Source organism: Anomaloglossus baeobatrachus, chromosome 4 (genome assembly GCF_048569485.1).
Source record: "Anomaloglossus baeobatrachus isolate aAnoBae1 chromosome 4, aAnoBae1.hap1, whole genome shotgun sequence".
NCBI classification, from domain to species: domain Eukaryota; kingdom Metazoa; phylum Chordata; class Amphibia; order Anura; family Aromobatidae; genus Anomaloglossus; species Anomaloglossus baeobatrachus.
In genome coordinates this window covers 506830580-506842847 of record NC_134356.1, presented here as the reverse complement: position 1 = coordinate 506842847, position 12268 = coordinate 506830580, and the positions used below count along the sequence as shown (strand labels likewise).

The window sequence follows — 12268 nt, the reverse complement described above, 5'->3', positions numbered from 1 at the left end:
AATATAGTAGTTGTGACTTTCACAACTACATTTGGTGAGTATTATTGCTCCCCCCTCCTTTGCCCTTTGCCTATAAGGGTAAGACCCTATTGTGCTCTTTTTCCACAGCTTTCCTTTACAACTCACTAGGAAACACACAGCCAACCTAGAAACCCTAGTCACCCCCCCTTAGGGAAAGATAGACACACCAGTGGGCGTGACCAGGCAGTTGGACACCGCGACCCCAGGGGTCCAGACAGCGTGGGGCGGGAAAACAGTAGTTAGATCAGTTTGAAGTTCAGTTTGTAGAGGAGTGTGGGCTGGAGCTAAGTGTAGCTCCAGCAGGTGAAGTTCAAGTTGAACGGTACCAGGGTAGGAGCCCTGGTGCCTTGGCTAGGAGGCAGACGGTGGTCTCCGTCAGCAGGAGATGGGAAGACGGCTCGGCAAAACCGAGGTGTACCGGGACAGGGTTGTAGCACGCCGGTACCGACACGGGGAACCGACCCGGAAATCGTAGCACAAAGGGGGGTATTCGGACCCTGAAGCCAGAACCGGAAACAAGCGGACTGGTTAATTCACCGATTGAGCTCAGGACTATAGGTTCTGTCCCACCCAAGTCCCTCATAGAAGACAACAGCACACCTATAGGGATAAGAGGTCACCGCCAGGGCCCATAGATCCCACGGGCCAGCGTCTGCGGGCATGGCTCCTAAGGCCACATCCAGCCGGGAGCGGACTCCTGAGTTTCAGACTAGGTAAGTCCACCTTACACAAAACAGTGCAGAGGAAAAGGATAGAGACCACCAGCCGAGTGGCGGATCCGAATGCAACCGGCCGCGGCATCAGCACCTTGGTTTACCAGAGACTTGTGTGGTTTATTAACCGTGAGTAAACAAACACTCCCTGCAATCGCTATACCCTGCACCAGAGCCACTGGGTCCCGGGGCAACCATCCCTACCCACGCAGGGGTTAACATCCAGCTGCCATTACATCTCCCCCGGGTGCGCCATCACAGCAGCGGTGGTGTCCCAACTCACCACACACCATGGATGGCGTCACAAACTTAACAGGGCCTAGCTCGTACATCTACGTCCCCCCCATTTATTCGGCGTGTCCGCGAGACCCCTGGGTCCGAAGACCCTCGAGCCACTACCCCAGCAGGTCTGGACCCAAGCAGCACCGGCTGCTGGCACGGGGGCGGCACACAAGTGCCCTAGAAAAGTGTTCACATTTGCCCATAGAAAGTAATAATGCCCCTGTGCATAGCTGACAATACCCTGAGTCCCCTATAAGAATAATTGTTCTTAAGTGTCCAATTAGTATTTAATAATGTCCCCTGAGTCCCTGAAAATAGATAAATAGATCCCTCATACACAGTATGATGACCCAACACTTCCCCTATATGCAGTATGATGGGCCCTCAGCTCCCCTACACACAGTATCATGGTCCCACATCTCTCCTATACACAGTTTAGTGCATACACAGCTTCCCTATATACAGTATGATGGTCCCATAGCTCCCTTATATACAGTATGATGGTCCCACAGCTCCCCTATACACAGTATGATGGTCCCACAGCTCCCCTATACAGAGTATGATGGTCCCACATCTCCCCTATAAACAGTATGATTGTTCCAAAGCTCCTTTACAAACAGTATGATGAGCCAACAGCTCTCCTATACACAGTCAGTAAGATGGTCTCACATCTCCCCTATACACAGTATAATGGGCCCACAGCTCCCCTATACACAGTATGGTGGCCCAACAGCTTCCCTGTACTTGGAATGATGGGCTAAAGGGGGCTTTACACACTACGACATCGCTAATGCGAACTCGTTGGGGTCACGTAATTGGTGACGCACATCCGGCCGCATTAGCGATGCCGTTGCGTGTGACACCGATGAGCGATTTTGCATTGTTGCAAAAACGTGCAAAATCGCTCATCGGTGACATGGGGGTCCATTCTCAAAAATCGTTACTGCAGCAGTAACGAGGTTGTTCCTCGTTCCTGCGGCAGCACACATCGCTCCGTGTGACACCGCAGGAACGAGGAAGCTCTCCTTACCTGCCTCCCGGCCACTATGCGGAAGGAAGGAGGTGGGCGGGATGTTACGTCCCGCTCAGCTCCGCCCCTCCGCTGCTTTTGGGCGGCCGCTCAGTGACGTCGCTGTGACGCCACACGGACCGCCCCCTTAGAAAGGAGGCGGTTCGCCGGTCACAACGACGTCGCCGAGCAGGTAAGTATGTTTGACGGGTCTGGGCGATGTTGTGCGGCACGGGCAGCGATTTGCCCGTGTCGCGCAACAGATGAGGGCGGGTACCCACACTAGCGATATCGGGACCGATATCGCAGTGTGTAAAGCCCGCTTAAGAGCTCACCAAAAACACAATATAATGGTCCACATACTGTATAAGAGCCCTGACAGTAGCCAACACACAGTTTAATGGTCCCCACAGTAGTCCCTAAAAAATATATTGGCCCTCGCATTAGCTCTCACACTGTATAATGACCCCCAAAGTAGTCTTTACAGTTTGACAACCCCCCTCAGTAGTCTCCATACTGTATAATCGCCCTCGCACTGTATGATGGCCTCCACAGTAACCATCAAAGTGTTTAATGGCCCAACATTTAATGATAGCCCCCAAGGTAGGCCACAAGCAGTATAATGGCCTCTACATTAGCTCACATGCTGAATACCCCCCTTCAGTATAATGACCTGAACATTAGCTTCCACAATGTATAATGGCCCCCACACTGTATAAGCACCTCCCACACTGTATGAGCCACCTCACTATATAAGGGACCCCCTCGCTATATAAGGGTCTTCCTCACTGTATAAGGGCCCCTCAGAATGTATCATGTCTCTGCCACAGAGATGAACTATATTGGTGTGCTGTGCTGTGCATGCTGATATAGTTAACAGTGGTATTAACGCCGGTTGAACCCCTCAGAGCGCTATGTCTCTGTCTCCCCCCTTCCCCCTCTTGGTAGCTAAGCTACTCAACATAAATTATACATGTGTTGAAAAATAGATATGAAAGTTTTCTATTCATACTTAGCAGCATACCTGCCATGACAACGGTAATAACACTATCTATTTTGGGCCATGTTTCCCTCAATCAAAGTTTTTCCTGCTTGGGTGATGCAGTGTCTTTATGCTTGGTGCCATCTTGTCCATCCTCGCCAGCAGTATGAATCAGGAGGAGGATGAGGGCAGTAAGGCAGGCTTACATACAGACATATGTATAGCATAAGATTACATTATGGATGGAACTTTTATTTTGTCACTGTCTGGTATTATTTATGTTGCCTGCGGTATTGTGTGGCTGCATAGTGTATTGTATTTGTAATATAATGATGGCGTTACTGTATAGTATTGTTTTATTAGGCAGCTGTATGGAAGTTTCTTTGACCATCACATGGTTACTATAGTGTATAGCGCTTTAAATTAGGCAGTGTATGATATGGTTATTTGTATGGCTTTCACTGTAAGGTAACTCACAGGGTATTATTCTACATAAGGTTGGGTGGGGTATGTTATATTGAGGTTTATCAAAGCAGTCTAATTTTTAGGTAGTTCAAGCTTATATTTGACATTCTTAAAATGTGCCAGATTTATCAACAAGGTTCATGCTGCGTAGACGGTATAGTGAAGCGAAAAGATGACCAGCTCACCCTCAGAAACCGTCCAAACTCTCGGTGGCATGGAAGCAGAGGCTCCCGCTGCTGTTCAGAGCTGAAATCACAGGTAAAGGAAAAGATTATCCAGTTTCGTGTCTTGTAATTAAAATCCACTTTTAATAAAAAATTCTTTAAAACCAACGATCCACATAAATAAGCAATTGCCCATAGAACATCTCCAGGTGCACAGAAGGTAAGTTTAGACACCCCACCAGATGCGTTTCAAGTGCATGGCTCTAATGGCCGCTTTACACGCTACGATTTATCTGACGATCTCAGTAGCGATGTGACACGCCCAAATCGTTGATACGATTTGCTAAGATCGCACATAGGTCGTTTATTAGCGGTCACACGTACATATCTCACAAACGACGCATCAGTGATCAGCGATATATTGTTTGACCAAGGCAGCCGTGTGGATGTTGTTCGTCGTTGGTAGGGTGTCAGCGTAGCAATATGTCTGCTGCGTTCCAAACGACGACCAATATTTTGAAACTGATTGACGTGTTAGCAATCAACGATTTTCAACCTATTTGCGATCATTCGGAGTGGCACGTAGGTGTCACACGTAACGACGTCGCTAACAATGCCAGATGTGCGTCACGGAATCCGTGACCCCGACGACATATCGTCAGATAAATCGTAGCGTGTAACGCCGCCTTTAGACTTTGGTAGATTTGAATTACAAGACTGGAAGCTGGATCATCTTTTCCTTCACCTGTAGACAGTATAGTGTATATTTATATTAGAGATGAACAAATCAATTTGCAGGATTATTGTGGAGTGGCCACATCAGCATTCCATGGCTGCCAAACCTCCACGTCCTACCTGCAGAATCAGTGCCCCTTCTGATTTGTAGCCCTGACACAACATCATTGTTTCGCCATGATGTACTCATAATGTTGCACCAGGCCTACAAATCAGAAGAGGTACAAGGAAAGGTAGGAGGATATTTTCAGGGCCCGCTTCCAGCAGCCATGGATAACCAACATGGTTGCTTGTTTAGGGTCCTGAGAATCAATTTGCTTATCTCTCTACTTTATACCATCTATGTGTTGACCTATATAAGGCCAGAAATTTCCAATATTTTTGGACATTTTTTGATCCACAGTGTTGATCTAGGCCTCTTTCCACTAGAATACGACCATTTTCCAGTGAAGCAACCTTTTCTTATTAGATAAGGCACCAGGAGTGTCTAAACACATAATAAATGGACCGGTCATGTGCTTATCTTTTTAGAAAGAACTAGAGATCACAGGAACCTTCAAACAACGCAAAGTGGAGCTTGTAAAACAAGGGTTCAATCCATCTAATATTCCAGATCCACTCTACTTTCTGGATGAGAGAGAAAAGAAATACGTCCCCATGACTCAGACTATTTATGATGAGATCAAGAATAAAAGAATCAAACTGTGAGACTGAACAACTGGAAAGCTTTGGTCCCTCTGAATTCATCATACTCCGGCTGTTAACACTGTGACTAGATAATTCTATATAAAAAGAGATTGTTCATGTAAGTATATGTTTGTACTTTCTTAATAGGGTTACTTAGTAACAACATCAATTCCATCAGGATGATATTAGGCGCCCCACCGGGGCCAATTTGTAAGCTGTGACCCTCTGAACTGGTTACAAAAATAAACAACATGAGCGGCTTGTGTTGTAATACAGCTGCAATACTCAGCACTGCTCATTTAGAGCAATCCATGTAAGACATTACAAGATATGATGCGGCCTTCAAAAGAGAAACAGACACAATGTGACATGATGGATTTAAAGTACGGTACTAAGTGGGCTTTCTTAGGTAGAACACAACTGATATCTGTGGTTCTGTTCTATGCAGGCTGGGCATTTGCCATAATTGTAGTATAGTGGGCACTTTAATCCACATCTAGAAGCTGTGATGATCTGCTCTGAAATTTATTGAAAACTCAATCAGTTATCAAGATCCCCCCAAAAAAGTGACAATTCTAGTATTCCGATTAATATTGTAGACTCCTGCCTATCAATATGGTGATGCTCAAGGTTATGTAGACTCTAAGGATATGTGCCCACGATCAGGACTCACTACGTCCTGGACACGGCGGGTCCTGACCTGTGGGGGCCGCGAGTCTCCTCCGCAGGAGAACACAGGAGACCGCAGCTGCTCGTACCCACGATCAGGGTTCAGTGCGCTGCGGTCTCTCGCTTGTATTCTCCCTACGGAGGACGCATATGAATCCGCAGCAAACAATTGACATACTGCGGTCTGGAAAGACGCACCACAGGTCTGTGTTTGCTGTGAAAAAAACAAGTACAGTGGGCACAGGATTTCTAGAAATCTCATCCACTATGCTTGTACTGTACAATGTAGCGTTTTGGATGCAGCTGAAGCATGCTGCGTCCAAAAGGCTGCAAACACTGATCATGGGCAATATGGTGGGAATATGGTGATGCTCAAGCTTATGTAGACTTTTACTGCCTATCAATATGGTGATGCTCAAGGTTATGTAGACTCCTACTGCCTATCAATATGGTGATGCTCAAGCTTATGTAGACCCATACTACCCATCAATATGGTGATGCTCAAGGTGATAGAATATCATTAGCCCATCCAAGTTTAGGTACAGACATACAAGCACAAGGCATTGATATGGAGTTCTACGTAGTTAACAGTATCACAAAATTCCAGCCAGTCACAGATCCAGCACTTGCTAGAACTCACACAAGGTAATGTCCACATTCTTTAGAAGGACCATTGATGGCCCAAAATTCTTGAGCTTATCTCCAGTGTAATACCCACCATAGCACCTAAATAAGGCTGCAGATACCTTATACCTTCTTAACCAAGGCATAGGTTCACAAACAATATGACTGAAACCCAACAGATCTCATTATCGCCACTGGTTTAGGCTATGTGCGCACGTTGCGTAGTGGCCCTGCAGAAATTTCTGCAGCGATTTAAACAGCACACATGCACTTCAAATCGCTGCAGAAACAAAAGCCGATTTCATGCGCTCTGCATGTAGCCCCTCCCAGCCCCTGCCATAGACAGAGCAGGGACTTCATGCAGAGCGCACAAAAGAAGTGACATGTCACTTCTTAGAACGCGCGCTTCTGGCAGCAGCTGAAGTGCTGCGCTCTAATACGCCACGTGCGCACGTCTCCTGCACAATCTCCATAGATTGTGCTGGGGACGCAGGACGTATGCAGTTATGCTGCGGTGCAGATCGCAGTGTAACTGCATGTAATTACGCAACGTGCGCACAGAGCCTTACTCCAAGAGTCACTTTACTGCCATGTCATGGATTCTCACTGCCATTTACTTCCTATCACAGAGGAGAACAATGGTATTAAGAAATACAGATGTTAAACAAGAGTAAAGTAGATTATTATTGAAAGAAAACCTGTCACTTGCTATAATTATGTACCTTTTTTTACCTGGTGTAAATGCCACTGTTTTCCTGAATTGTTTATTTTTTTTGTTTCTGCACCTCTCTTTTCCTGATACCTTTATTTCAATCTAGTCGTTTAACCAACTGGTCATGGTCCTCAAGAAAATCTCCATAAGAAAAGTAAATGCCAATGCCCACTTGGCTAAAAAGATTAGATTAATATAGAATAAAAGGTGTCTGTTACAGTTGTGCTGAAAAGTTTACATACTCCAGCAAATATTTATGAATGAAAACACAAAATCTTTTTTTACACTCAGGGTTATTGGTTGGGTGAAGCCATTTATTGTCAAACTACTGTGTTTTCTCTTTTTAAATTATAATGGCAACAAAAATATCCAAATGATCCTGATCAAAAGTTTACATGCCCTGGTGATTTTGGCCTGATAATGCATAGAAGTTGGCACAAATGGATTGAATGACTAATAAAGGTAACATCTTCACCTGTGACCTATTTACTTGTAATCAGTGTGTGCGCATAAAAGCTGAGTGACTTTCTGAGATCCAGGCAGACTCTTGCATCTTTCATCCAGCCACTGATGTTTCTGGATTGTGAGTCATGAGGAAAGAAAAAGAATTGTCAACGGATCTACAGTAAAAGATAGTCGAACTGCATACAACAGGAAAGGGATACAAAAAAATACCGAAGGAATTGATAATGCCAGTCAGCAGTGTTCAAACTGTGATTAACAAATAGAAAATTAGGGGCTCTGTAAAAATGAAACCACGATCAGGTACAACAAAAATGTCGGCCACAACTGCCAGGAAAATTGTTTGGGATGCAAAGATAAACCCAAAAGTAGCATCAGTTGACATAAAGGACTCACTGAAAACTAGCGGTGTGGCTGTTTCAAGAGGCACAATAAGGAGGGAGTTGAAAAAAATGGGCTGCATGGTCAAGTCGCCAAAAGAAAGCCATTACTGCGGAATTACTTTTTGGCAACAGCCATAAACATTACATTTGGAGAGGTGTCAACGAAGCCTATGATGAAAGGAACACCATTCCTACTGTAAAGCATGGCGGTGGATCACTGAGGATGTGGGGATGTGTGACCTACAAAGGCACAGGAAACTTGGTCAAAGTTGAAGGAAAGATGAATGCAGCATCTTATCAGCAAATACTGGAAGCAAATTTGCACTCATCAGCCTGGAAGCTGCACATGGGACGTGCTTGGACGTTCCATCATGACAACGATCCAAAACACAATCCCAACTCGACCTATCATTGGCTGCAGCAGAACAAAGTGAAGGTTCTGGAATTGCCATCTAAGTCTCCTGACCTCAGTATGATTGAGCCACTCTGGGGAGAACTCAAGGCGCATTTCATGCAAGAAAGCTTTGGAATTTACAGGAACTGGAAGCTTTTTGCAAAGAAAAATGTGCAGCTTTACCATCTGAGAAAATAAAGAGCATCGTCCACAACTACCACAAAAGACTTAAAGCTGTCATTGATGTTAGAGGAGGAATACACGGTATTAAAAACTGGGGTATGTGAACTTTTGATCAGGGTCATTTGGATGTTTTTGGTTGTCATTATGATTTAAAAAGAAAAAACACAGTAGTTGACAATTATGGCTTCACCCAACCACTAACCATGAGTGGGAAAAAAGATTTTGTGTTATCATTCATAGTCTCTGAAAAAAGGCCAAGAAAGCAAAATATCTGCTGGGGTATGTAAACGTTTGAGCACAACTGTATCTCATGTCTATGGCTTAATTACCACCTATGTCACCATGTCTCTGTTTCCTAACCAGACACAGCTCAGATTTAGATATTTACCACTGGGGTTCCATCAATATGTTCAAGTGATACTAGCTGTAAAACCAAAAATTATATTCCTGCTGGGGTTTTTTATGTAATTCAGTAAAAACAAAATCTTCTTTAAAGATAAAATGGAAGATGGGGCTAAAAAAGAGAGATCAAGCTTACTTTCTGAGTAAGAGTCAAAGGCCAGCACACAGATTTCCACTGCAAACTAGCATGGCTGAGCCAGGGTCACACTACCTTAGAGTCTCTCATCCAAAAGAATTGGGTCAATTATGCAAATTACATTCTGATCAAACTCTGATCAGAGATGATCCGAGTGTTGGCTTAGTGTGATCTGAACCTCTTGGATGAGAGAATCAGAGCACACTATGAAAAGATGGAGAACAAATTTTCTCCATTCTGTCTGAGGAAATAATGCTGTACTCAGATGTCATCAGAGTGCAGTCCGATGATTTCCATTCACCAATAGACTTGAATGAGCGAGTTTCATCTGATTTATGCATCATATCGCACCATGTTGTGTTTTTTTGTCATGCCGAATCGGTATGAGAAAAAATTGTTGCTTAGCACTTTCTCATTGAATAACATTAGATCGAGTGCCGTCCAATAAAAAATTGCATCGCTCTTGTCTGACTCGGCGGTGGTGTGACGCTGGCCTTACTTTACTTCTTGAATTTTTTCAAACCAAATGTTTACTGTTGACTATTAAAGTAATTCTCTATAGAAGTGTATAATTTGCTTTTGTAATATTTATCTATAACAATATTGATAATAAATTATAATATTGATAATAAATATGTAAACATCAAAAGAATTATTGCGCTTGTTTATTTATTCCATAGAGGAAAAATGGTTGAATGTATACTTGCCATAATAAAGCTTTCAATCTAATACTCTCATCTCAAGCAGGTGCAACTGACCATATACATTGCGGACATATATGTGGATTATGTGACCCATAGAATTATAGCAGCTGCTCACAATCCCAGTCTGCTCTTCCTTCGGTGCTCGTTCCAAATGGTCCCTTACTTGTGGCCTATTGATTCACATAACACTGCCGATCCTGTAGATTGAGAAAGACTATCCTTATATTCTATACTCTTCATTGACATAATAAAAATGGCCCTTAATTTACAGTCAATGTTTTTTGAAGACAAGCCTCTTACGTAAATGGGGAAAATCTGCAAAATGTCATATTTATAAAATAGGCTCCTAGAGAACATTGGACTTGTGTCTGTGCCATCATGTCTACAATCAGTGGCGTTTCTTAGTGCTTTAGGGTCTTAATTCAAAATCTATAACAGAACCTCCTCTACTGAGTGTTATTTCAGGTACTAGTGGTCTGCAATTGACAAAGGGGCTTTTAAGATCCTCAGGCACCATAGCATCTGTTGCAAACAACTGAAAGATTAATCAAAGTTAACCTTGGGTATAATAAATCCATACATGAATGTTGGACTCGCAAAACATGAATATTGGTCAACAAATTTAACTATTGGCATATTTATTATAAAAAAAATCAATGATAAAAGCAACCTGTAAGGTAAAAAAATGCTAATAACTCATGGAGTTAATCTGCAGGTTATTGAAGCTGCTCAGTGCTGGCCCCGATGCTTGGACGAAGTTAACGTTATTCCTCCCAGCAGCTTTGGGCTTTCAGTCATAGGGGAAACGCCCACTGAACATAGTGAGCGGCAGCTGTAACTGCACCCCTGAACTGATTGACGGCCGATAGCAGTGACAAATGCCACGCCAGCGACACCCGTCTGACTGAAAGCCAGAGGCTGGTGATGGGAATGGAGTATAATTACTCCTGGCAGTGGGGCTCTCGGTGCTGGCGCTGCGCAAAGGTAGAGATGAAAGCTGTTAGAATGCTTTTAACCTGCAAATTAACCCCATATCTGCAGGTTAATAACATTTTTTTTACCTGACAGGTTCCCTTTAAGATGTTTCAGGTATCTGTAAAAAATATCCACGTGCTCAGATCACAAAACCCAGCCCAAATGTGGGGTCTCTTCATCTGAAACAGTTAGCTCAGGTCAAAAGATCCAGTAGTCGGGCTGAATATTGTAATCCCAGCACAGTCTGTGTTGCATGGATGTGTGAATCTGGCCTTAGGGCTCGCTCAGACGAGGCATATAACATGGAGGAGGGCTATCCAAAGTTTTATCGGATAGTCCTCAGACCAATCTTATACTATGGAGCAGTGCTAAGCAGCATGCTGTGATTGACAGCATATATCAGATGGCGTGCACCCATTCAAGCCTATGGGTGTGTGGAAATCATCGAACTGCTCTCAGATCATATCTTAGAATGGAGAACTTTTGTCCTCCTTCTCCTGACAGCGTGCTTTGATTCTCTTATCGGATCACATTTAGCTGTCACTTGGATCAAACACTGTCAGAGGTTGATGGGGCAGTCATTAGCATAATCGGCCCGATTCTCTTGCAGGAGTCAATTTACGGCCGTGTGAGTGCAGCCTTAGAATAATTTTCATAGCATTTTTTTAAAAAAATATTTCCTATACCTCAAAATGCTGCCTAACCTATAAAAAAAGTTTAATTGTGAAAAAAAATAAACATCTGATGCATCCACATGAAATATTAATAACAAAAATACGAAAAGTAAAGACAAAATATTACAGCCTTAGATCTGCTTCGATATGACAATAAAAAAAGAAATCCCTTAAATGTGATTCCAATATACAATCCAATGTATCCATTGTAACAATGAAGCGTCTCTGCTCCATGTCGTCCTTTCTGGAGCAGTGAACACATTCAGTATAAAACGTGGATGGACATTAATAAGCCCCTTCCACTGACCAGGATACATCTTCCTACCAACATACCGTAGCTATGACAGAGACTGGAGCGCTGTCCTTACGGTGCACTTTTTCTAACAAAGCATTACTGATACCCCAGTGAAGGTTTCAGATCCCACAGGAGTTAATTTATTCCAGGTTTCTTCGCTGTACACTAGAGATTCAGTTCACTGGAACAAACATACAGTACATGTGTAAAAGCACAATTATGCTCACCAAATTAAAGGCAGGTCTAAATTTAGTAATCTGAGGGCATCATTTGGGAAAATCGCTGCTTGGGAAGGTAGAGATGAAAGCTGTTATTTTTAGAACAGACAAAGACAAAAGAAGAAAAGCTGCTGCAACCACAATGAAAATTATGTACTGTATTCTCAGTAGTTTGCAGAGCTATATTTTGTTTGTGTACAAGCGCCTGTTTACAAAATATTTGTATCTTCTTACTTTTCATGACATTCTGAAAATATACGTTTGCTTATACAGGTCTAGAACCATGAGCAGTGGCATAACTAGAATCCGATAAACCCCGGTGCAAAATTTTAACCTAGGCCCCCACCGGTATGTTGGTCAGATGTGTGGACCCTTGTAG

At 43.4% G+C, this 12268-nt stretch overlaps 1 protein-coding gene across 1 annotated transcript in view; it reads left to right on the top strand.

The window, feature by feature from the left end:
- The window catches only part of SLC27A2 (solute carrier family 27 member 2), a 131591-nt gene extending 122919 nt beyond the window's left edge, over positions 1-8672 (top strand). Inside the window, exon 10 of the mRNA XM_075345835.1 lies at positions 4903-8672. Within this exon, the coding sequence (XP_075201950.1) occupies positions 4903-5079 (177 nt within the window). The 3' untranslated portion in view covers positions 5080-8672. The remainder of the gene's footprint in view (positions 1-4902) is intronic.
- The last annotated feature ends 3596 nt before the right edge of the window (positions 8673-12268 follow it).